Raw genomic sequence first — 25094 nt, forward strand, 5'->3', positions numbered from 1 at the left:
AGCACATTCTCACCCAGACTTGGCCGTACCACCTCACACTAACCCTGGCGAATTCACACTTTATATACCAATTCACCAATGCCGATAATAGGTAACATTTGGGTGACATCGAAGGTCTTAATGCAGTGAGCGGGTGGGTCCATAAGCACAATGTCTACACGAGCCGGAGCCGACTCGCCCGGCTCAGCGGTAATAACAACGTTGTATTATATATTACACAGAAGTCTATCCGGCCTTACAAATGCCAATCAATTAAGCATATTGTCAAATGGTCCATGCTTATGCTCCCCCTAGCTTGTGCAAACAACGCACTTACTCAATCTCCTAGCTGTACAGGATGGCCTTTGGAACTCAAACTCATCGGTATTAAGCTTTCGGTCGAGTCTGCCCTCTACGGTCAAAAGTTCTGATGATAAGATAGAGTTAGACTTCTGATCCACTTGTTTACTTCGCACCACGCTGATACACGTATAAAAGACCCAGTCCGGCCTGGCGCGTGGCCTAGCCACATGCGTGCATTGAGGCCCCTGCTCGCCCACTTTCGCATGCTGTGAATATTCCGGCGCCAAATCCCGCCTCTTTGGGAAGTCGCCGTATTCATCTCGCCAAAAGATCTTTTGCATAGACAAGCGAGCACGGGAGTCGATCTGGACATCGGTGGAGCGGTCGGGGCACGGTTGTAGATCGTCCGAACTGAACGCGAATCCGTATGACTCGACCGCGCGCATCATCATGCAGGACATGGGTTTTTAAGCTTTGCCGGAGTCGAAACGAAGAAACACTAGTCCAACGACGGGAAGTTCAAACACTCCTTCATATACACCAGACTTCACTACGGAATTCACTCTACGGGGCAAAAAGTCTGATTTTTCTTCCATGCAAGTCTCTGCAGTTTTGTATCCAATTCCAGGGTGAGGGTAAACGTTTTCACGATTCAGGGATACATCACATTCACACGACTGAGGCTGGTAACAGCAAGCTTAATAATGGTCTTTGAATGAAGTTAAAATTCTACGTCTCTTTGAGACTGAAGCCGGAACCTCAAGAGAGAGGTAAGCCGGAGAATATATACATAGAGGGGGGCGGTAATATCTACAGCCAAAATTGTCGTGTTCCCTTTATGAGAGAAGCCTGCCGAAGACGCCACTTTACATCTTGTAGTAGCGGTAAGCCTTGGACTTGCCGCTGGCGGAAGCGGTGGGCTGGGCAGCACCAGAGGTAGCAGCGCCGGTGGCGCTGCCGCCGGTGGAAGAGCTGCCGGAGTCGGAGCCGCTGTAGGAAGCCAGGTTCTCAGGGCCGGCGTTGGCGAGGACGTAGGCCTGGGCCTCGGAGACAGCGATGGGGGTGATGAGGGAGTCCTTGTACTTGGCGAGGGCGGACAGGGCCGAGGTGGAGCCCAGAGAGGGCCAGTCGCCGGAGCTGGTGAGGGTGTTCTGGAGACAGGCGCGGCCCAGGGAGCTGGAGCAGGCGCTGGCGGCGCTGGCGTCGGCGACGGTGTAGCAGGTGTCGACCTGGGCGTTCGTGTCGAAGGGCTGAGAGACGGACTCGAAAGCGTTTCCTTCGATGAGAGCAGTGGCGGAGCCCTGGTTTTGGAGTCAGCTATAGAACTTGGAAGGGATCTACACGGAATTGGACACTTACATAGGCCTCAAAGGCGTGACCCTCCATGTTGGAGAACAGGTTGTTGACAGCCTGGACGTAGCAGGTCTTGCCGTCCTCACCGAGCTTGGGGGCACGGCCAGAGCAGTCGTGGATGTAGTTGCGGTCAAGGGTGACCTGGTCACCATCTCCGTAGAACATCATCGTCCAGTAGTGGTTGCCGTTGCAAGTAGCGGACGTGGTGGTCTCACCGTCGAACTCAGTGTTGGAGATGGTGAGACGGGATGGGTTGTAGTGGGCGACGATGAACATACGTCCAACCAGGGAGAACTTGCAGTGGTCAATCCACTACAAATGAGAGTCAGCAAGTGTTAATCTGAACGTTTTCTGCATCTTGGTCCACTTACAACACCGTCGTTGCCATCGAGCTCGAGAGCATCACCTCCCCAGACCAGGCCGGGGTTCAGGTCAGTGATGGTGATACCCTGGATAATGATGTTCTTGGCCTTGGAGGTGAGGCTGAGACCCTTGCCCTTCAGAACACCCTTTCCGTTGGAGGAGATGATGGACTTGTTGCTGCCGACCTTCAGCGCATCCAGGGCAGCTGTGTCGTACTTCAGGTTAGAAGCCGCAGGAGCATCCGGTTGCTCACGACCGCACCAGTCGGAAGCCGCGTCAAGAGCCTGCTGGCAGGCTGCTGCCGTGCCCCATGGCGAGCAGCCGGAGGCGGTCTTGGTTGTGCCGGTGAAGTCAAAGGTCTGGGTGAGGTCGATCACGCGGGCTGTGTCATCCGACAGCAGGTCGGCGAGCTCGGAGGTGGACGTGGGCGTTGAGACCTCGCCGCCATCACCTCCTGTGACACCACTGGCGAAACCGTACGCGGTTCCCTTGACGGCCTGGGCCGAGACAGCGGACACTGCGGCAAGCAGAGCCGTGGCGTAGTATTGTGCAACACGCATTTTGTCTTGGTCTTGGCAAGCAAATGAGCGTGTGTGTCTTCGACAAGGGGGATGTGCAGGACCAAATACACGATACCGGTATCGTGTAATTCCAGGGTTCAATGCAGAAAGACGGAAAAGCGAGTGAGAAATGCCAAAAGACAAAAAGGAGTGAAAACTTTCAGGCTGGGCTGATAATGAAGAAGTTGCTGGAGAGAGAAGGACAAGAAAGCCGCATCTTAAGGGAGGCCAAGAACATAGATAAACATTTTCCCATCATCCAGACCACCGGGCCAGATTCGATGATCATCCTTCCCGGTGGACAGAAGCAGGAGTCAGCCTCCGATCCCCCTACTCAGTGAGTGCCGCAGGCGAAATATCCGGATGACGCCAAGGCGGCGGATTTCCCAATGTTTCCAATGTTTCGACTCCACCCCGTTTCGAGTTACCGCGGGCGCTGGATCCACCCCTGTGTCAATTACATTCGATCCAAGCAAAATCAATGCGTGTTTGAATTTCCACACCCAGTGCCGATCCCGACTTGGGAAATTCAAAGGCGCTTCTGTCTTCTGGCCCCCACATGCCTATGCACTTGTTTCTAGTGCCCATATCGAGTCAGAGTTAATCAAGCTCGTACGCAAGCTCATAGTGATGCGCAGGGAAAGCATGCTCATCGCCATGTTAGTACGCCCCTCTAGAGGATCCGCGCAAACTTTAGAACGTGGAGAAGCTTCACCAGCGGGCAGTGCTTACAGTGTAGATGAAGGACAACGGGACAACATTCAACCTGCTCAGGTGTGTCGAGGTCATATTGTCATGAAAAATTGATTGAACTCATTTAACGACTCATCCTCCATTCGCCTTGTCTCTTTGGCTTCATGAACGTGTCTCCAATGATTTGATTGTTGTAGCCGGAATCTTTGACTGCCCACTTTTACGTGCTATTTGTGTATTCGTCTTCTTCTCATTTACTCCAGGTTGATTCAGTTTGTATGGGCTCGAATGTCGACTAGTAGTCGGCAACTCCGTCTTCATGTAATCGTCAACTGCACCCCAGTAGTTGATGTTGGCCATGCAATACTTGCAGGTGATGCAATCGTGATTGACGGCGGCGCAGCTGTCCTCGTGGCTGATCCATTTGGAGGTAAAGATGTACGGGCATGACTCTGTCTCTGAGAACATGACAACGTGGTATCCAGAAATGCGGTGATCCGAAGAGGCCAAAACTCCACTTCCTCCTTTTGAAATTGTATGGTTCATGATGGGAGATCGCTTTATCAACGTCCACGCGCGTGGTATGATCAGTCACTTTGGGGGATTCAGCAGAACAAGTGACGGGAAACAGCCTGCGGCAAGCTTCCAGACAGCCTCAGAGTTCCTTGTTCGTACCGAAGTGCTTTGTTCGATGGCCTTGCGCAATTCGTGTGACTGCACCAAGCGCTTTTCAACACCTCGCCATAGAGATGCAATTCAAAGCAGCCCATACCGTCGCTCTTTGTCTGATGAGTCACAAACAATGGATGGTTTGGTTTCTGTCCAAGTCAACAGAGCCTTTATTCAAGCCTGGCATTCTCGTTATCCTTAGACTGCAGGGGCTTAGTTTCCAAGAGGTCGAAATGGCTGAAACTCAGGAAAATCCTCGAGATTGCCAGCTATTGTTGACCCGACAAGGAGATCGTGATGTTTCCATTTGCCTGATTTCTTGTGACTTGTGATGCAATGATACACTTTGGGCAATTAGAGACCCCCAGATCATGCTTCTTACTGACTGAACGTCTCTGTAAGTTGCAGTTCATTGAGCCTTGCGGGAAACCTTGGCCATCCTTCGACCTCATGAGCCCAGTTGTGCAGCCTCCGTGTTTTCTTGCACAAAACATATCGCATAGTATTTTGTTGTTTGGTGACACTCTCAGTTGTGAGCCAGACATTCCCAAGCCGTGCCAGTCAGTGCTCGGATGCCCTTGCCCCTGTACTTCGTCGGTCGTTGCCCTGACTCGACAAAGCTCCAGGAACCCACAGCGTCAAACCTTGAGGCTAATCACCTGCGGCTCCATGTACTCGGCTGCTCCATCCTTGGCCCACATCGTTTTCCGCGATCAGCCCGTGCCCTGTTCCCCCCTCTGGCGTGATGTTTATTGCGCCACCATCGAGATTTGGTGGAGTTACCGATATCCGATATGTGATATCTCAAGCTTCAATTGTAGATTAGAGTCGTCCGTCGTGCAATCTTTCGAAGCTCCGGCGACGAGTAGAATTCCGCGCGGTCTTGGTCGGGTACTTCTCCGATGGCCCTTTCCCCGGACGGGCGTGGAACCTCTGATGGATCTCTTGCATCGTCCAATGACACTTCTGGCACCACACCTCGTACTTTGAGCTGCCCCTTGACGGCCAAGTCGTGGAAAGCCTGCGCGCCGTCAGGGTGCAGGAAATCGACCGTGGCGTCAACCGCCTCTGAGCTGTCTGATCTGGGCTTAATCTTGATGTCTGCCGCGCGATCTGACCTTTGTGAGATCTTGTGTTCGTGTGCAGCGTTTTCAAGCGACAGAATAATATCTTTGGCGGTCGTCGCAGCTGGAAGATTCAGAAGATTCAGAGCGCGCCGGCGTGAAAACACAGCCAATGGTCTCTCCGGCCACATTTGCGCTGAGACTCTCCCTGGTTTCCCGTCTATCTCGGTGCGGGAGAAGTGCTTCCTGATGAACAAGTCATAATTCCTGTTGGGGACCTTGCGCTTTTTCTTCTTCTCGGGGCGGACGTGGGGTGGCGCTTGAACTCTCCTGACCTTGACCTTAGATCCCGCTTGCGCGTCGGGATGACGGCGGAGTGATTTCTTCGTGTCGGCCTTCTCTTTCTTTGGGCCAATTACTGTGCCAATGACCTCCTTGGTGAATTCTTCCCTGGAGACATTCGAGGCGTGGCGTACACCGGTCGATGGTGCTGCCGTGAAAACCCGGCAATTACAGGCGCCGCGCACCCTTGACGCGGTGCGTATGGCGAGATGCATCTCCAGTAGATTAGCTGTGCTGGCGCACTTATGGTATGAGCGGCTTAGATAAGGTGTCTGCTAGTTGTTGGTCATGGTGCCTTGGGATTGCGAAGGGAAGGGTCCATCTGTTGAATGAGACTGAGATGCGAAATCTGGGGTTGAACGTGTCGCTGCGGAAGCCGGTTCAGGCTTGTCGGCGCGATTGGACCAACGCAGACCGCCTGCTTCTCTGGGAATCCCTGCACCCCTCGAATTCCCAGAGAACACAGCAAAATCCAGGCCTAACCTGCGTCTTCAACTTTTTATCGATCCAAATGAATGTTTACAATAATGCAATTTTAGAAACTTATGCGTAATCTGGTCAATTAGATGCTTATTTTTGAGGCTTGATAAGAAAGCTAATCACAGTATATATAAGTAGGCAATTGGACCTCAATAGTAGGTTTTCAGCTATTTGGGTCACACCTTGACATTGAAGACGATGAACGCGTTCTATTGCGTGCTGTATACTCAGGAGAAGGGGGAGGGGGGGAGGTGCAAATCGCAGGGAATTCAACAATATCATAGAAAAGCTACAATGAAAAGACATCCGCAAGGGATGTGACTGCGCCCCCGAAGGCCAGGCATCTCATCACACTTGTGAACAATCTAGGATCGAGCGAGCTCGTTCGAAGCTTACACTGGCACTTTGGAAATCATTGGTCATTACATACGCATTCATTCAAAGTCATAGCTAGTGTACCCTACCCTAACAATTTACCATGGGCCGCACTATCCGTAGGGGTATCCCAACTTGGGTTGAACAGGTAGAGGGAGGCGCAGATCCCAAGTCACGGCTGACAAACAAGACAGTCTATATCTCAGACCTTCTCGTCAGGTGCAGTGGGCCCCTGCCCCTTCGCAGCCATCTGAGCAGAAGGCGCCTCCTCATGAGTCGTTTCCACATCGCCCTGTTTACGCTCGACCTCCTGCAGACGGTCCTGGAAAGTGCCAAGCTGGCCCGTCCGCCACGCGGGCGTCTTACTCTCAAAGACGTCGTCAATCTCTTCGAGTGACTTTCCAGCGGTCTCCGGGTAGAAGAAAAAGACATGAACAGTCATGACGGCGCAGAAAGTGCCGAAAATCATGTAGGTTTTCCATTCTAGAATGTGTTAGCAGCTGACAACTGAAGTTATAGTGGTGGCTTGCGGCGAGGAATTATAAGGATGGACAATAGACTTGTGCCTTGGGTCATCTATGCACTTACGAATATTGGTGAAGGCTGGTGGAACAAAGAATGCGAGGGCCAAGTTGAAAATCCAATTTCCCGCAGCAGACACGCCCACACCCTTGGCTCTGTATCTCAAAGGGAAGACTTCTGATGCGTAGATCCATGCGACGGGCGCCTGGTGTTGTGGTCAGCAGGGACATCCATGTAGAGCACGATAGTTGAGGAGGTGCTTACCCATGTGATGCCGTAAACTCCGACAAATATGTAGCAACAGGCGATAACTCCCTTGGCTGCGGCAGTGCTGGTGATTTCCCACTTCAGAATCTCGTTGCCATCGATCGAGTCCACGGCATGTCCGTACGAAGCCATCAAGGCACCGACGATGAAGTGCAGCAAGCAGGCGATAATGGCACCATAGACTATGTTGGCAGAGTCAGCAAGCGTTACAAATGGATTGTGCAGCAAGCCGCAGAGTAGAACCCTCTCATCAGGAACCTAGGTCTGAGGCGGCAAGGATAGTACTCACTCAGAAGTGTTCGCCGACCAACACGATCTATAACTGGGAGCACACCACCGGTAGTCACCAAGAAGATGACGTATTGGATGATGGCACTTGTAAGTCCAGAATTTCCGCCCTGTCCAGCCATCTGGAAGATGTAGACAATGTAGTAAAGCATCACATTTCCTCCGAGAAGTTGTTGCCAGACTTGTGCACTGACACCAGTCAAGGTGCGGAACCACATGTTTGGTGCCAAGAGTCCCATATAACCAAGATCTTTGGACTCGGCAGCCAGATTTGCGGCCTCCCTGACCTCGTCAAGTTCGGCCAGCACAACAGCAGACTCCCTGTCACCGCCAGCGTGCAGGCCGGCGAGAACATCGATACACTCGTCCCAGCGATCCTTGCTAGCGAGCCAACGAGGAGATTCTGGGAAGAAGAACAGGGAGACTCCGAGAATGACGCCAGGTATGCCTTGTACACCCCATGCGATGCGGAAGGCTGCAGGGCCCGAGACGGAGACGGAGCATCCGTAGGAGATCAGGTACATGATAAGGATACCCCAGTCGATGGCCCATTGTTGAACACCGACGATACGGCCTCGGATGTTGGCAGGGGCGAGCTCGGCGAGATAGACACAGACTTGGGACGAGGTGATGCCAACTGGCAGAAGTGGTCAGTTAGGTGGGCACAGGCAGAGTAATCTGGGACCGAGAGGGGCTTACTGGCAAGACCACTGATAATTCTCCCGACAATGAGATGAGCGATGTTCTGGGCACTGCACTGGACGGCGGCCCCAATGACCCAGATGACACTAGCAACTTGGAGGATACCTCGTCGGCCCATAAGATCACACAGCCACCCGGCGAGGAGGGAGCCGATGAAGCTACCAGCCGACATAGACGCGGTGATGCCGCCCTGGGTATCTGAGTTCGGATGTCCAAAGAACTCGAGATACTGTTTACTGCCGATCCATGCGCTCATGGAAGAGACGTCAAAACCAAAGAGTGCCCCGCCGATGGTGCCGCTAGACATGTGGTCAGCAAATACTGCAAGCAACAGCAGTGGATGGACGGCTGGGGGGGACCTACAAGCCGGCGAGGACGTAGATATTCCAGATTCGATACATGGCTACTGTGGTCCAAGAGAGTCAGGCCAACGAGGCAGATCGCTTGGAGGGCAAGTCGAGGGCTGCAATGGTCTAGACGAGGGGGATGTTGGAAGTATTTATTGTCGGTTGCAATGTCATGTTGCACAGCAAGGTTACAACAGCAACGCTATGCTCGGTTCGATGCTCGTCCAGCGGCTCCAGGGGCGGCCGTGTCTGTCAATGTGGATGGCCAAGGATTTTCCTCCCAAAGGCCATCCACACCAACACCGAACCGACCCAATGTTTGGACGGCTGCCATAGGCAAAGTTTATAGTTGGTGACAGAACAACGGGGCCGTCAGACCACGCCGTGTCATGGGCTAGCCGAAACAGACATTACCCCTCGGGGAAGTGGTGGTGAAGATCTTGGTCACGGTTGGGGTAAGAGATTCTGGAGAAACGGGGGAGGGTCTCTCGACTCTGGGAAAAGGGCCGATGTGGTAGTTTACGAAGACCCACCGACAACGTCATTTTGCTGTGCGACTTAAAGGTGACCCAGCCTGAGCCCATCGTTCGCTAGCAAGACGGCAAGGCACGTGGGAGTAAACGTCGCCGTTTTGGTGCTGTTCCTGTGGCCCAGCTACTTGCATTTTCCAGACATCGCTTGATTAGCCCCTTCAAGTCGCTCAAGGATAATCGACATACCATAAACGCTGAAAGAGCAGCACTTGAGGAAACTCAGATGGATCGGTGTACCCAGGCGGTGTTGTCGTCACGAAAATATCTTGGGAGGCGATTTGGCGGAAGGCTCTCTCATTGGTGCGGTTGTACAATCATAGGAAGGTCCACCCCGGCAGGAGCCGTTCTTTTCCCCAAACAGCATCCATCCCTCCACTCCCGCCCTCCCGAGGCCTACAACTCGTCCACTCGTCAATTGCCTTCCTCCACCCCATCCACAACCGTCATGGGCAACCATCGCTGTCATCGTCACCGGCACAGGGGTTGTGATGGCATGAAGGCTATGCAGTCATCAGCCGTATCTCCAGGGCTCGCCGCAACAATCACGACTGGAAGCCAGTCTGCCAGCCCAGCTGCGAGGTCGGAAGGAGTGTGCACAAGCATGCAACTTCACAGCGCGGCCAGCACCATGATGCTTCGATAACAAATTACCCGCAGCAACTCTCCGTTTTTGTAACCTTGCAGTGAGCAGGATAGCGAAATAAGTGATCTTTGTTCCACACTAGATAGACTTCGCCACAGCAATCAGCATCATAGTCTACAGACTTACGCCCTGGGCAGTCTGGCAGTCTGGCAGTCCAGTCTTCAACGTCGCATTCTTCTTGCTCGGAACTATCGATCTTGCATTGCGGCTCTTCGGATACTGGTAGCGTGGTGCTTATTTGTGCCTGAATCGAGACTTGTGGCGTTGTTGCACTACCGGGACGGATCTGCAGCCAAGTTAGAGGCGTCCCAATCGGCTGGCGCGGGCAGGGAACATGGAGGCGGGTTGCCATTTTCTCCGTCTGCACGCGTTTCTCCAAGCATCAACAGGACTCCCTGAAGTATTCTGCATTGGTGTATTTATTTGTAGCACTTGCTCAAGAACCTTAAGCAAGCGTCGTGATGCGCACTGGGCATTCATGCCTTACTGGAGGAATTCCAAGCTGAACCTAAGGGCCTTGGAGGGCAAGGTGGCAAAGGAGGCTCATCTATTCTATGATTCCTTTTCGTTCATCCATTGGAGATACTTGTCAGAACAATTCGCAGGCTGCTGGGTCACATCTGCCGAAGTATGATATTCAGTGGTGATTTGGCGCTCGAATAACATGTCGAAGTGCTGAATGCAGCGTAGTGTGAGGGTGTGGGGCTAAGGCCAGCGGGGCCCTCTGGGCTCACAGGGCTCTTATCGATAGGCTTGTCTTATCAGCGCACCGCTGTATTGTAAATAGCTTCGAGGGCACGCGTGCAGCTGAGAAATCAATAAATTTCTACAGCCAAATCGAGCCTTCGTGTCGTAAGCACGTAGGGACCGTCTCAGTCCACCCGTAAAATAGACACAAAAATATGCGGGAGAAGTCACCCATAACGTCAAATACAATCTCATAATTCTCCAGGATACAGGCGCAGAATTATCTATGCTACCTGAGGTATCATGAGAAAGGCGGCCTTATCCCTTCTTCCCTGGCAGAGCCAGCATGGTTGATGCCTTGGTCACACTGTTCTCAAGAGGAACGGTGCGGCCGTTCACCAGCTGGGTCATGTGAATTTAGCAACTTTTTTCCTTCCATACAAGCAGCTCAGTCATCAGTAGCAATCGTTACACCCGAGACGCGGAGCATCCTCTCCAACAGCTTTCAAGAGTGGACTACGACCTGATTACCCTCTTGACTTGCCTTGAAAAGGGTCGCCCTCATGCCACCATGGACACGATGATCTCACCCATAGATGAGGCAAAGTCGTCGACACCTGCGGTGGACGATATCCTGAACAGGACGCGAGAATTCATCGACGTGCTCAAACTGCTATCTAAGTCCCAATCTCCTTCGCAACCTGCTCCGGCCCAAACTCGTCAGGAAACCTGGAAGCGCCGTCCCACGCAATCGAGCGTAGGCCACGCGAGTAGCGATTTTGACAATGGCATTGGCTTGGACTCACCCACAGACTCCGTCAGCTCTACGATACCCTCACTTCCTGCAACTTCCAATCTAAGTACTGTTCCAACACTCGACTCTGCTTCTCTACTTGCAATCCTGAGCATATACATACAGGTGCTCCGGCTACATCTGGTCCATTTTGCTCACATCCACGACCTACTTACGGAAATCTCGGAAAGTGACGCAGCTTTCCGATACGTGGGTACTGACGTCTCACCCCTTGTTCAAGAGCTGACCTCTTTCTCTTAAGTCTGGTAACCTTCGTACCATTATTCTGATCCAGATTGTAACCAGTCTTTTTGAGCGCACGGAAACACTGCTTGGGCTCCCACGCCAGTTTCGACTTGACGGGCGTGGAGAAGAGTCTCGTGGCTTGTTTGTGCATCATGGATTTATGGAAATAGCCGGTCCTATCATAAATAAAGAGGAGGTCGGGGCTTTGGAGAACGGCAAAGGAGGTGTCAAGGCCCTTCGAAAACATCTCAAGAAGACGAAAAAGTTGCTCAGGGAAAGCATTGCACCGTAGGACAGAAACCATCAGATTTCTGCCTGGATGTAGATGGGCATAGGTTGCAAGGCAGGGTTGCACAACAAACCCTAAATATTCCAAATGAGAAGCCCGGAGTACGGACGACGAAGATTCATGCCAGAGGACTCCTAACATGCCGGACACGGGCATTACTATAAGCAGCCTCAATCCGGCAATCCTTTCTGTACATGGTGCAGCCATTCCGAGAGGAGTCAATGGCCGAGGATCGCGCTGACAAGGTTGCAAGACATAATGAATACGGAAATCTGTACAGATCAGGCTCTGAGTAGAGCCAAAACCCCATGCCCGATCACTCGACCACTGTCTGTGTTCTCAAAGTGCGGCTCTGCTATCTAGCTGCGGGCTCTACCGGATGTGATTGAAGACCGGGGTAGGGGCTGGTGCTGCTTGTTTATCAAGGAACAAGGAAAAAACGAGAGCAGTGCTCATGCACAAACCATGTGCAGTCATTTGCCAAGCATAATTGATGCCTGGATTGCTGTACATATGTAGCATCCCCGCCTCTCTTTCTCCGAGCGAGACACAAACATTTGCTACTGTTCTTATACATAACGTCCTCTCGATTGAGTGAGATTTAAACACGTACACACTCAAAGAGCGCCTCGCCCTTGCAAACCGCACTTGAGACCTCAGCATTTAACATCAGCATGCACATATTGTCTGTAGCGTTAGTGCTTGGCTTGGTAGGGTATGGACTAATTGTGTGATTCATACTTGGATGTGCCATGTCTAACCAGTTGATGACTGAATCTCGAAATGTCGCAGCTTATGTCCCACGTTGGCTGGCATATTTATGCGTCGAAGGTGTGTTAAAGTGGGTGACCAGCAATCAATCTCTCAGATAACCTAACGTCCCTTCCAAACCTATTCAAAACACAAAAGTCATATTCTTTCAAATAACAATTGAATTCTTTACATATTTAACGAGGTGAATGAAGTCGAGCGAGACTGGTCACTGTCGCGAGAGGGACATAGAAGAGGCTATGCTCTCAAGTCTTGCTCATTATTGTAGAATTCTGAAATAAAACTTGTCTTGCTAAGAAAAAAGAGCAGGAGAGCAGGTTGCCCCCGATTGCCATCAAGCAAATGGCTTTGGGACTGGAGGTGGTCTGTGCGCAGCCACCTCCAGTCACACCCTTGCGCCCGCCGCGCCGTCACAGTTACTCACACGATCCTTAGTGAAGCGAACTGTGTCTCGGCAGGCAACGCCCTGCCTGCCGGCTGTCCACTACCAAGTCCCCACTAGTCAAACTTCGTCACTGTCTTTCTTTGTCTGTCGTGATTTCTGCACCCATCCGACAACCATCACAAATCTTCGCAAACTTTCGCATTGTGAGCAAGTATCACTCTGCACTTCAACAGACCTGGACACCTCTACCACAGGTCTCAGAGACCCTGGTAGTAAGACAGGAGTGCCCAGCCCTCAAGTACTATGTCGCATTACTACCCGCCTCCTCCGGGAGTCGACAGACGCTCAAACGCGTCGCGCAGCTATCCGCCGCCACCGCCTGGCAATGATGGTTATGGCGGCGGTGACAGCTATCGACCTCCCCCTCCTCCCTCCTACAATGCCCTTCCCCCGCCCCCGTCGGGCTACGATTCGTACCCTCCTCCTAATCATCGCAGCGATCACGGTAGTCGTTATTCCCGCAACGATCGCAGTGATCGTGATGATCGCAATGATCGCTATCAACCCTCGCGCCGCTCTGACAACCACCCACTCCCTCCGAGACCGCAAGACCCTTATCCAACCTTTCGTGGCTCCGATTCTTTCCGTCCACCCCAGGGTGACTTCAACTTCCGCTCGGAGAAGCCCAGAGGCGTCGCCGACACGTACACCAGCTACCGCCCCGACGAGCCCAGGTCTCGAGCAGACCCACCTCGTGGTCCCGCCAGGGGTCCTCACAACGACCGGCAATCATATCGTCCAAACGGTAACCGAGGTCGTGGTGCTGGAGGCTACGCCGGAAGACGTCCTTGGAGGCCTTTCGTAGCAGCTGAACGCGCTATCCTGCAGTCGACCGACAACAACAAGCCCAGGGAAGACTTTGCAGACACCCAGAATGGTGTGACCTACAGGACCTTCGACCAACTATCGGATAGTGACGAGGCTGATATGGACATTTCGGACGACGAAAACGAGTCTGCCCAACCAAGCGCTAAACGCGCCCGCACAGCAGCCAACTCGACGGCCGACGAAGCCCCTAAGTGGTCTAATCCCGACCCTTACACTGCTCTGCCACCTGAGCAAGACCCAGACAAGAAGAAGAAGGACGTGGTCCAATTGATCCGCAAGGCCCGCGTCGAACCTGCCAAGAGCACGAGAACCTCGCTCCCCGCCGACGACGAAGACTTTATCCGATGCGAGTCTGGTAGTGAGGACGAGCAAGATGAGGAGGAATTCATCGACCCCCTCACATACAATCGTGAGCGTTCAAGCGCTCGAGGAATACCTGGCACAACTGCGCCGCGGCCGGCTGCCTCGTTGCCGGCTGTGTCAATCGCCACCTCAGGACCAAGCAAGGCGGCATCAGCGGCTCCGACTGCTAACAAGGCAATAAAACGTGTCGATTTCGAAATGGATTTGCCCAAATCCACGGATCTAGGTTCACGCAAGCGCACACATGACGATGTGTTGAAGCTGCCAGCTCATGCACAGCTGAAAGCTGCCCCCAAGAGGCCCAGTGGAGGCTCGATTGTTTCGGAGTGGCGGCTCAAGAAGGGCGAGAACAACTCGCCATGGGTGACTGTTCCGGATTCAACGGCTCAGGTCAACGTCAGGTACGGAAGACTTGGCATATTTTCCGGTACCACAGGCTGACTGATATCACGCAGGCTTCACATGGAAATCAGCGATTTCTATGACTTAGTGAGACCACGCGAATTTGAAGACCGCCTCCGTGGAAATCTCGTAGATGATCTCAATCGCATCCTCGAAAAGAACAGCGCTTGGCGGGGCCGTAAGCTGCATGCTTTCGGTTCCTTCATGTCTGGTCTTTACCTGCCTACTGGCGACATGGATCTTGTCTTGTGCTCCGACGCCGTGCTCTCCGGTGGTAATACCATGCCTGTAGGGCTTAATCAGCTCAAGAAATTCAGGGATTACCTCCGTTCCAGCCGCGTTGCAGTTCACAACAACTTTGAGATGATCTCAAAGGCAAGAGTACCATTGGTCAAGTATGTCGATAGCAACACTGGCTTGAAGGTCGACATCTCCTTCGAGAACCCTAGTGGCGTTATTGCTATTCAGACGTTCAGGGCTTGGAGGGAGCAGTACCCCGTCATGCCGATTCTAGTGACCGTCATCAAGCAGTTCTTGTTGATGCGTGGCCTGAATGAACCCGTGAACGGCGGCATTGGCGGCTTTTCTGTCATTTGCATGGTCGTCAGCATGCTCCAAATGATGCCTCAGGTTCAGAGTGGTGACATGGTACCAGAGCGCAATCTGGGCTCTTTGCTCATGCATTTCTTCGATCTGTACGGCAACAGGTTCAACTACAAGATCACCGCTCTGAGGCTCAACCCACCAGGCTATGTAAACAAGGCAAGTTTGAATCAGCCCTAATTGTTTATCAAGCGCTAACAATATACAATTGGGTCAGAACCAAGTCACTACGTTCACTTACAGAAACCCTGGTCGGTTGTCCATCATTGATCCCAACAACCCCGCAAACGACATTTCAGGCGGTTCTCAAAATTATCCTCAGATCATGGCCTGCTTCGCCGAGGCACACAAGCTGTTGCAGGAGCGAATAGAGCGGATCGCACGAGGCGAGAAGTCCGACAGTATTCTTGAGATCATTCTAGGAGGTAATTACTCCATGTTTCGCGAGCAGCGGAACTACTTGCGCAAAGTCCACCGCAAGGTTTTCGGCTATTGCGACGAGTGAAGTACTTTCGGGAGCATGGACAACGCGATGACGCTGCCGACTGATCGTCAGCTTCGCTCCAGAAGAGTCTGTACAAGAGTGGAAACGACGCGGAGGGACAAATTGAGGATTTCGGCGTTACGGAGGAAGTGTGGCACCTTGAGAATTATGCGGATGACAGCAAAACGTTCCTTTTTGGACTTTCGGTCACGGCGTTTACGGTCACGGCGGCAATTTACGCTTTCGGGATACCCGGCAGACAGCGAGAAAGCTGGCTGCCAAATCCAGCAGTCTTGGGCTGCTGGATAGCTGTTTCGTCTTTGGTTCTTATCCCTCCCCCAGAAAGACTTTCTGCGAAATCCGAGCTTATCTCTAGCAGATATATGTATGATAGACTTATGATCTTCAGCCCGACATGTCACGCCGTCGGTGCTGAATGTCCACGCGCCCCTTTTGGCCATCTTCCTTTGCCCAGGCGGCTTACTTTTGTAGGCTGCAAGGCGGGTCGACAGAGTCTGGGCGCATTTTTTGCAGCGGGCATCATCGAATGGGCCCTAATGGACACGTCTATTTTTAGTGTTCTACTCTTTTCTTTATCTTTTTGTTTTCGGTGCAGCAGTCAATCACTGCATTCCTTATCTTTTGATGCGCTGAACGCATCATACTACTGATTCTTCTCCAGGCAATGAACCGGCGTGGTCTTCACTGACGTCCTCGCGACACTGACAACCTTTGATGCGGAGACGAGCTGACCGGAGCCGGACACACTTCCTCGCCTTGCGCGTTGTTGTGTGGCGGCAATTGTCACTTGAGTACGCCGAACAGCAGCAACCATCCCGGTGGTGGATCACTCTTGAGACATCAGGAGTGGTCTACTACCACTTTTCTCACTGCATGCTGGACTTGATGCCTGGCTGTGGAGAGGAAATTCGAATCGCTTGCCGTGGAAACGGCCAGATTCACTCATAGGTGCGTGCTCGATCAGCACCACAGGCCCAAAGTGCTGCGACTCATTGCAAGGGATTGAGGTCATACCCACAATATCTCGCATATCCGAGTCATGCGTGACGCTTTGTTGCCGATTTGGGATTATATTGTCATTAAGACCACATCAATGTCTGGGGTTGGTTCTGATGTCACTGGGGCACTTCAGCATACAGCACGTCTCCGTCGAGGTCTTCTCTGGTGTGCCATTCTACTTCATTTGCTTCCTTCGTTGTGTATTAGGTGAGGATTGGAAACAGGGCTAACATCGCCAGGCAGATCTACTTCTAGCTGTGGCGAGCAAAGGGAGGTATATACATATAAATTGTATCACTCGGCCAGTGACCCAACCGCTGTGGTCGAAGATTTCGGATACAGCCCGATGATGGGAGAGGCTGTACTTCGATGGCGGCCGAAATGCTTTTAAGCAGCTACGCGGGACCGTACGGCCAGGCCGTCTGATCTTACGTTTGGGAAATGATGCTCGCTCAAAATTCCCAATTACCTAAGAAAGCGGTGATGCTCTACGAACTCGGTAAAGAGTAGGCCCCGTTCGACTGATGGCTTAATCCGTCGCCTCCTGCCTTGTCCCGAGCACTGCTGCAGCTTCCCCCACAAAGCAGCTTGGGGCCAGACTTGTCATTCTGACTGCCGATGCCAAGGTAGAGTTTACAGTATTGGCAGCCAATGAAGGAAGAACACCAGTCTGTCCTAGCCTACAGGATCTCATTTCTAAGATCCATATGCTTAAAATCGGGCTCGCCAACATTGGCCCCGTCCAAGTGGATAGCTTTGACTGCGGTGGCCAAGACAGCGACTCGAGCACACGGCGATCATCAGCTCGAGTTATGACCCCATCAACACTGCAATTCCCTAGAAGGCGTCGCTCGCGTCTCTCGGTACTGTTGTGCAAATCCGACCTGTCGACTCCCCCTGGCTTGCAGATTGTTTGTCTCCTTGAAACAGCACAAACATTGTGCCAAGCCAGCCTACATGAGAGAAGTCGCCAAGCCCTTCGCGAGGCAACTGCTCCAGTAAGTGGCCTCGAGGTGGCCCAATGAGAAAATGTTTATACGAGCCGACAACGTCGGGAATCGTGTTGGGCAAGGGGCAGGACCACACCACTTGCTCTTGGCGTTTCGTGAGCCGCAAAATGACGAACAGGGACAATTCCACCGATGGGCCGGGAGATCTCCATATTGTGGGGTTGTGTTTGGCGTTTCCACCAAACACGTATAGCACCGCTCACAGGGATTCCCGCGGGCCGTAGTCGATTGGCCAGCACTTGTGGGCCGACTTTGTTCTGCGAGATTTGTATGGGAAGAAGAACATCAACGTGGAGTCCAAAGCAGTTTTTCCCCACGACCTAGTCCACGTAATTACCAAGGTTCGGTAGCCTAATAGTTACCACCGATCATCGATCTCTGGGAATGGCATGGTCCGCCTGGCTGGGCTGTTCGGTGATCGACGGTGGGAATGGTCCCTCACCAACATCCGGATACCTACATGGGAAGGAGTACGGAGAAGACCCATCCGCGGCAGGTCTGATGCTTGTTCCTCAGTCCCCCCCTGAAGTTGTCGGCTAGTGCCTCACGGAAATCCTCCTGAGCTTTGTATCCCCCCAGCTAAACGAAAAATAGAATGTTCTGAACGGGAGAAGTTACCTGATTTACCAGATGTGTACGTAAAACGTCGTTCGGCTCTGAGATTAGCAGGATATGTGATATGTTGGGGCGGTTGTCTTGGCATTCCTGGAGCTGCCCAGATGGTATAAGTAAACTGAGAACCTCAAACGTACTTCAGACCTAGAACCAGATCAACCAGTCTCGACTCTGTTCACACATTCATTCATTTACACTGAGCTAGTTCTCAGACACCCTTCGTTCACACTCTTCTTTTCGAGCTAGGTCTCGGCCGTATCAGACTTTTCTCCCTTATGGGTCCGATTACATAGCAAACATCAACAACAACATCTCATCAGCTTAACCATGAAGACTGTCACTGTGCTCTCCCTCCTCGCGGCCTTGGCCCAGGCACACCCTACTCAGGATCGTGCTGTTGAGAAGGCCGTTCGTGCACCTCATCCCGGCGCGGCCCACCAGCTCGACAAGGCTGGCGGCTTCTCCCAGAAGGCCAGACGTGCTCCTCAAGGCTGGGGAAACGGCGGTTGGTGGGGAAACTTCGGTGGCCATGGACAGTCCGCTGCTCCCTCCGCTGCTCCCACAGCTACTCCCACGGCCGCTGCCGCAGCCACCACTGCTGCTACTACGACCAACCCCGTTCGCGTCGCAGCTGCCAGCTCCACTTCTACTGCGAACACCACTTGTACGTTCCTGATATCGATCTGACTTGTAACAGACCCTTATTCTGACATTCCTGTAGGGAACCCTCCTTCGGATCTCGTCCAGGGCCTCACTGAGGTCTGGGACAAGTACACGACGGACAACACCGAGTTCAAGAACCTTGGCTACGACCACATCATGGCCACCAAGGCCAAGATCCAGTACTGTGTCCGCTGGGACGCATCCACAAATAAGATCACTGCTGCTCAGCGCCAGAAGCTCGAGACCGTCCTGAGCACACAGTACAACAAGTGGGTTTCCAAGGCTCTCGCCGGTTTCGACGGCTTCCCCTACGACTCAGTGGACGTGTCCATCTCTGGCTGGGCCACCAACAACACCGCGCTCTTCGAGGGAGACACCTCCGACCTGAACATCTACACCGACACAGCCGATGTCGACGGCATCCCCGAGTGCGACCCCGCCTGCGGCCGTGCCATGCACTACACCGACAACGACTACAGCGGCTGCGCCAAGGGCGAGGCCGGCCGCTACGACGTCTCCCTGTGGCTCAGCGAGAACATGAACGGCCAGATGGGCGGCTTTGGTGGTGACTGGGGCCAGCAGCTCCCCATCGACTACATGATCGACAACCTCGACACCGAGAACATCCACATCCTCCTGCACGAGATGGGCCACACCTACGGCCTCGATGACTTTTATGACTGGACCCCTACTGGCCAGACATCTTTCATCATGATGGCGGGCTCAGCCATGGAGATCACTGACTTCGATGCTTGGATGGCCCGTGACTGGTGGAGGCACATCAAGAGCAGGTACGACCTGTAAGAAAGAGGAGAGGGTTTGAGGTTTTTAACTGTATATATATACCATATGAGTCTAGCTCTTTGTCCTTGTCTATATAAGATGGTGTACGAGTTCGTCATCAGGAGCCAATCATGTCCTCCTAAGCACTAACACTGCTATATTAAAGTGGATCCGATGTGTATATCTCTGGAGTATCACCAGATAAACTCAGCTAAGGTGTAACATGACAATTGATTACATCAAGTTCGGTCGAAAGACAACTTTATCGCACGAAGAGTCTTCTCGAATCTTATGGCGTGCTGGTTATATAAGACAAGGCCTGCTTGATTATACATGGTACTTGCACAGGCTTCTGGCTCATATTGTGCTTCAACAGTCCCGTGTAACATTATGAACTGTCTCGCATATACATGAAATGTAATCACGTGGCGGCGCCAGGTTTTGAAAACTCTATCGGGACATCTGTAGACCGGCGTAGAGTTTGGGGTTGAAGCCCCTCAGGATTTTGGCCTCCACCGAGACTCTGGGCTGCTTGGGTAACAAATGCAACCCCTGACGTGGGATCCGATGCCAGTCGAGCTGCAATATTAGCTTCGCTGAGGTCCTCGCGGAACTCGACGTGCCGCCATTGGCTGTGCGAAGCTGTCGTCCGGGGAGGAAAGGATCATGCCCAGACTTCCCCCGCAATGAGGAGTCTTGGCCTGGGGTACACAGAGCGTGACCTGCATACCACGCAAGGCCATTAACGAGATGAACTGCAGGGAACGTCGAATGAGGACACGATCCTTCAGCCAGATATCAGCCGTCGGGGATCGTCATGATTGGTGCCCGGCCAGGGCAGCGCCTCTTGGGGGTGCAACGTGACGGCTGCGACAGACCAACTACACCTTGGCGATGACTGCAGCCCAGATTTTGTAACGTTCAGCCTCTGTTTGTACCGGCCGTGTGGTCTGTTTGGTTTTCTATTCGGTCCGTTGTAGTGGTTTGACCCCTTGGCGATTGGCTTTCGTCTCGTGAGTTTGTCCAGGGATGCGGGAGCCTTCAAATACATTTGTCCCCCCGGATTCACTAGCTTCTGTGAATCACTTCTTCTCGCCCTTCAGTCACGCAACACTTGCGTATCTACTGATGCTTGGATGGGTATTTATTCGTCCTAGCTTCCATTGACACTCTCCAGTGCTGGTTGTTGCCCCTCACAACTCTGATCATTGAGGAATCACACAAGGCTGCCGAAGGCCGCAACAGAACCAAACCACGATCTTGTTGTCAGTGAAGCTCAATACAACGTTCTCATCGACAAGATGTATCAAGCCAGCAATGTCTACTTCATCTGCGGCTTTGCCGCTATAGGTAAGTCTCATACGTATCGCAGCAAACGCTTCCGTGATGCTTCAACCGCTTCCCTCAATTGTCAAGAAAGCAAACGGGCACTTCCACTGACTTATATCCGGCTTTCAGGAGGAGCTCTCTTCGGTTTCGATATCTCGTCCATGTCTGGTGTGCTCGGAACCCAGGCCTACACCCGTTATTTCAACAACCCCCAGGCGTTTGGCTACACCCAAGGAGCCATCACCGCCTCGATGCCCGCCGGCAGTCTCGTCGGATCTCTTAGCAGCTCGTTCCTTGCCGATAGATTCTCCCGGAAGATGGCTCTCCAGGTGGCTTGCATCCTGTGGATCATCGGTGCCATCATACAATGTGCTGCTATAGACCGCGGAATGCTGTGCGCCGGGCGTGTCGTCGGAGGTAGGTTTCTGACTGCCTGATCTGGTCGTGACCATTCTAAGTATATCTAGGCATGGCCATTGGTATCGCATCCAGCGTCGTACCCGTTTACCAGAGCGAGATTGCTCCCAGGGAAATTCGTGGCCGTGTGGTCTCGTTGCAGCAGTGGGCCATTACCTGGGGTATCTTGATTCAATACTTCATTCAGTATGGTGCCTCAAATGTAAGTATACTTACGTTTAGTTCTGCACCCGAGTCACGGACCCTCGGACGGAAGCTAATCGAAAACTGTGTGTAGGTCGGAGGTGGTCCCAACGATCCCGATCAGCCAGAGTCTGCCTTCCGAATTCCCTGGGGCGTACAAATGGTCCCAGCAGTCATTCTATTCGTAGGACTCTTTTTCTTCCCTTACAGCCCGCGTTGGCTCGCCTCGAAAGATCGCTGGGAGGAGGCACTCGACGTCTTGGCTCGCACAATCGGCAACGGTGACCGTAACCACCCGAAGGTTCTCGCGCAATACCAGGAGATCGAGGATGCCTTGAAGTTCGATCGTGAGCAGGCTATCAGCAGTTACAAGGCATTGGTGGCCCATGGAATGTTCAAGCGTGTCTTCTTGGGCATGAGCGTCCAAGCTTGGTCCCAGCTTTGCGGCATGAACATCAGTCGGTGTACCCGCGCTCTCAGTTCTTTTGAGCCAATGCTGACATTCTTTAGTGATGTACTATATCGTCTATATCATGCAGGGAGCTGGCATCGGATCTCCGGTACGTAATTTTCGCTTACCCTCCGCTGCTATTTGTTTGCGCTAATAGTCAATATGCAGCTCCTCACCGCATCGATTCAGTACGTTATCAATGTGGTCATGACTCTTCCAGCCATCGTCTACCTGGACAGGTTCGGGCGTCGACCAGCATTGATCATCGGCTCCTTCTTGATGATGACGTGGCTGTTCATCAGCGGAGCTCTGCAACAGTACTATGGCCAGCCCAACACCGCCGAGACCCGCACTGTCGAGAACGAGAACATCACCTGGATCATCCTCAACAACCGCCCCGTCTCCAGCGCCGTCATTTCATGCTCATACCTGTTCGTCGCCAGCTTCGCCACCACCTGGGGTCCAGTGTCCTGGACCTATCCGGCCGAGATCTTCCCCAGCAAGATCAGGGCCAAGGCCGTCAGCCTGACAACCGCGACGAACTGGTTCTTCAACATGGTGCTCGCCTTCGCAGTGCCGCCTTTGCTCTGGAACATCTCTTATAACATGTACTACATCTTCGGAGCCTTCAATGCTGCCGCATTCATTCATATGATTTTGATGGCGCCAGAGACCAAGGGCTTCACACTGGAGGAGATGGATGACGTTTTCAACTCCGGCATCCCCGCTTGGAGGACATCAGGAAAGAGCAGCAGGCTCGATCAGCTTGAGAAAGAGATCCAGGAGGGCAATCTGAAGGTTGCACCTAAGACTGAAACAGTTGCGAAGGAGGATACCTTGGAGCAGACTGAGAAGGTTTGATTGCTTGGAGAGGTAGGCTGGTGCAATATTCGCTGGAGCGGGCTGTGATTTGGTTTAGGCTACCTCTGGTGCCGTGGGAGAGATGCGATGTTTTGATTTCGGTGCCCTAGCACTATTCACTGCTACGTGCACACGAGCCAAGTGATAGTAGATACCCATCCATTGACGAGCTTATTTTGGTCCCAATCTGCTGTTCCTTCGATGGGACAGTTTATAATTCATCGAAGTCAGTTCTTTTCGTGGTATCTCGAATATCTGGACGGTGACGATGTCATTAGGCTTGGAGACGCAGTTTGGGGCGCAGTGTCTTATGTACCTGCGTCCTTGCCACACATGCGCGACCCAAGATATCCGGATTTCCGCATGCCCGGGGCGTTGATGCCTTATAGACAAGATCCTGGTGTTGGCTCCTTGATGACCCATCCGGTGTTATGTCAGCTGCTAGCCCCGGTGCTTTCTTGCGGTTGAAAAGACGTGCAATTGCTGTAACTATTTGGACAAAGAAAACAGATGCCTTAAAGGTTGCATTTGGCTAAGCATTGGGACAGCAGCATTGAGGGGTGGTCTCAAGTATGTCAACTTGTGATCAAAAGACAGCTCTATTCAAGGCATTCAGGCCTTCATACATGACTTCATCAAACTTGAGAGTGACTGTTGCGCCTTTTGCAATTATTCCCATGCTATGCTTAAGTCGAATTTGGGGCCTCCATCGCCAACTGATTTTCTCAGTCCCTGTATCCAACGCTGCCCCTTGAACCAGTTCATAGCACGCAGAAGTTGGAGACATGAATGCTCTCGTGGCCCATAGCAAACTCTAACACTAGCTAAGACGTGGTTCACCCATCTCGAAAGGATACTGACTCATGGCATCGTGACAGTATCTACCATATCAGGTCGAGCCTCACCACTGATCGATGGAATCGTCATCACTCAGTTCATTCCACTCAGGTTGTCCATAGCGATCCTTTTCTCTCCCGCAGTTCTCGCAAGGAAGTGAGAGCCCATATGAGCACTTATTGCATCTCTCACAATGCCACTCCCTCCACTCCATACAGTCGCTACAAATGCGACAATGCCAATTATGCTCAGTTTCTTGCCACCCATCACGACGGCAGAAAGAGTAGAAGACGAGCTGACCCTCCCGGGATGTAAGGCCCAAGCGGAGCAACTCTTGCTTGAGGAAAAGGCCGGCGCCACTGTCTCGCTCAGAGACAGGAACTCGGTCCCATTTCGCCCTCCACTCAATGTAGGGCACACTCACGTAGTCGTGAAACTCTTCCATGAGAAAGGCCTTTTCGAGTATCAGATCGAAGAGGGGCTGGCGCTCCAGCTTTGCTATGTTCTGGCTGACTGCCCAGGTCGTGAAGCAAGGGTGGAGAGAAACTGGATCCTGGCCAAATAGAGCGCCGAGGTCGAGATTATTGAGGGGATTGCGGCAGGACACACCACCCTCACAGCCACAACTTGGAGCGTTGCACTGATGTTCCAACTTACTGCAAGCACAGCCGACGCAGTATATTCTTTCGGAGCTCTTTGAGCCAAATCTGCGATGTACATTTGCGGCAGGAGGCAGATTCCTGGATTCCTTTTGGATGTTAGCAGCCTGCCTGGATATGATCGAAGGCGCGCTTCGTTTCTCTGATTGTCGCCATTACCTCTGTCCTCCGTGCCTCTTCGTAAGATCTAGACCCACGGGGGCTTGTCAGGAATCTGTCCTTCAGGCTGTCGCGCTCGTCATCGCCATCTATGCTCATTTCTGACCCCGAATCCCAGTCAGCGCTCCATTGATCTTCATGCAGCGACTCGAGGTCTTCCTCGTCGCAATAATCATATTGTGTGCGAGACCTCTTCGCTGACGCTGCGGCCTTGGTTGGTGATGCGTAGGGCGTTCCGGCCGTGCGTTTTGTTCCAGCAAGGGTCATCATTTCTCATTCAAGATTTTGTGAGTTGACAAAATAGCAGTAGCAAATAATTCCGGTGGATATTGAGAATTCTGAAGTTGAATGGTGAAAGGGTGAAGTCGGAACATAATATATGGCACGTGAATAATGCGTTGTTTGGCAGTCCAAAGTTTACCGCGTCGCAGACCGCGTCGCTACCTCAAGGGGCTAGTGGCAACCCTGTCCCTCGTCTAATGGGTCCGCCTTCCCACTAGGCCAGATTAGGCACACAACCCAAGCTCCTTGGCGTTTGTATTCACCGGTTCGTAAGTAGCCAGAAACAAAGGTCTTCCCTCACGTGGCCGATGCAGTGCTAAATGTTTCAAATATTCTGCAAGACGGTATCATTTCAAAATATAAGACGTGAACTAAATCTAGCTGATCGAAAAAAAAGTCTGCTGTAATTATGGTTCGGAATTGCCTCGCCA

The 25094-nt window shown here is 52.5% G+C and overlaps 8 protein-coding genes across 8 annotated transcripts; 4 read left to right on the top strand and 4 right to left on the bottom strand.

The window, feature by feature from the left end:
- Nucleotides 1-1148: 1148 nt before the first annotated feature.
- J7T55_004348 (pectin lyase) lies at nt 1149-2558 on the bottom strand (the record flags this gene model as incomplete). Its single annotated transcript, XM_053131991.1, has 3 exons — nt 1149-1583; nt 1642-1947; nt 2007-2558. The coding sequence occupies 3 exons, from the start codon at nt 2556-2558 to the stop codon at nt 1149-1151; spliced, it is 1293 nt and encodes a 430-aa protein (XP_052989961.1).
- A 2173-nt stretch (nt 2559-4731) lies between these two features.
- Nucleotides 4732-5541, bottom strand: J7T55_004349 (uncharacterized protein; the record flags this gene model as incomplete). The annotated part of the gene is made up of 1 exon (XM_053131992.1): nt 4732-5541. One exon carries the CDS (start codon nt 5539-5541, stop codon nt 4732-4734), a length of 810 nt encoding a protein of 269 aa, XP_052989962.1.
- Nucleotides 5542-6383: 842 nt separating this feature from the next.
- Nucleotides 6384-8361, bottom strand: J7T55_004350 (sugar transporter; the record flags this gene model as incomplete). The annotated part of the gene is made up of 6 exons (XM_053131993.1): nt 6384-6664; nt 6770-6908; nt 6968-7152; nt 7260-7895; nt 7958-8259; nt 8324-8361. 6 exons carry the CDS (start codon nt 8359-8361, stop codon nt 6384-6386), a joined length of 1581 nt encoding a protein of 526 aa, XP_052989963.1.
- Nucleotides 8362-10741: 2380 nt separating this feature from the next.
- J7T55_004351 (uncharacterized protein) lies at nt 10742-11501 on the top strand (the record flags this gene model as incomplete). Its single annotated transcript, XM_053131994.1, has 2 exons — nt 10742-11173; nt 11226-11501. 2 exons carry the CDS (start codon nt 10742-10744, stop codon nt 11499-11501), a joined length of 708 nt encoding a protein of 235 aa, XP_052989964.1.
- Nucleotides 11502-12957: 1456 nt separating this feature from the next.
- On the top strand, nt 12958-15415 carry J7T55_004352 (topoisomerase TRF4; the record flags this gene model as incomplete). The annotated part of the gene is made up of 3 exons (XM_053131995.1): nt 12958-14306; nt 14361-15060; nt 15128-15415. 3 exons carry the CDS (start codon nt 12958-12960, stop codon nt 15413-15415), a joined length of 2337 nt encoding a protein of 778 aa, XP_052989965.1.
- Nucleotides 15416-18366: 2951 nt separating this feature from the next.
- On the top strand, nt 18367-19506 carry J7T55_004353 (uncharacterized protein; the record flags this gene model as incomplete). The annotated part of the gene is made up of 2 exons (XM_053131996.1): nt 18367-18703; nt 18761-19506. The coding sequence occupies 2 exons, from the start codon at nt 18367-18369 to the stop codon at nt 19504-19506; spliced, it is 1083 nt and encodes a 360-aa protein (XP_052989966.1).
- A 1280-nt stretch (nt 19507-20786) lies between these two features.
- J7T55_004354 (mfs glucose) lies at nt 20787-22726 on the top strand (the record flags this gene model as incomplete). Its single annotated transcript, XM_053131998.1, has 6 exons — nt 20787-20835; nt 20944-21231; nt 21282-21433; nt 21509-21872; nt 21925-21974; nt 22034-22726. 6 exons carry the CDS (start codon nt 20787-20789, stop codon nt 22724-22726), a joined length of 1596 nt encoding a protein of 531 aa, XP_052989967.1.
- An 881-nt stretch (nt 22727-23607) lies between these two features.
- J7T55_004355 (uncharacterized protein) lies at nt 23608-24651 on the bottom strand (the record flags this gene model as incomplete). The annotated part of the gene is made up of 4 exons (XM_053131999.1): nt 23608-23633; nt 23756-24076; nt 24221-24364; nt 24420-24651. 4 exons carry the CDS (start codon nt 24649-24651, stop codon nt 23608-23610), a joined length of 723 nt encoding a protein of 240 aa, XP_052989968.1.
- Between the last annotated feature and the right edge of the window lie 443 nt (nt 24652-25094).

Source organism: Diaporthe amygdali (assembly GCF_026229845.1).
Source record: "Diaporthe amygdali strain CAA958 chromosome Unknown NODE_29_length_634662_cov_65_424859, whole genome shotgun sequence".
Classification (NCBI taxonomy): domain Eukaryota; kingdom Fungi; phylum Ascomycota; class Sordariomycetes; order Diaporthales; family Diaporthaceae; genus Diaporthe; species Diaporthe amygdali.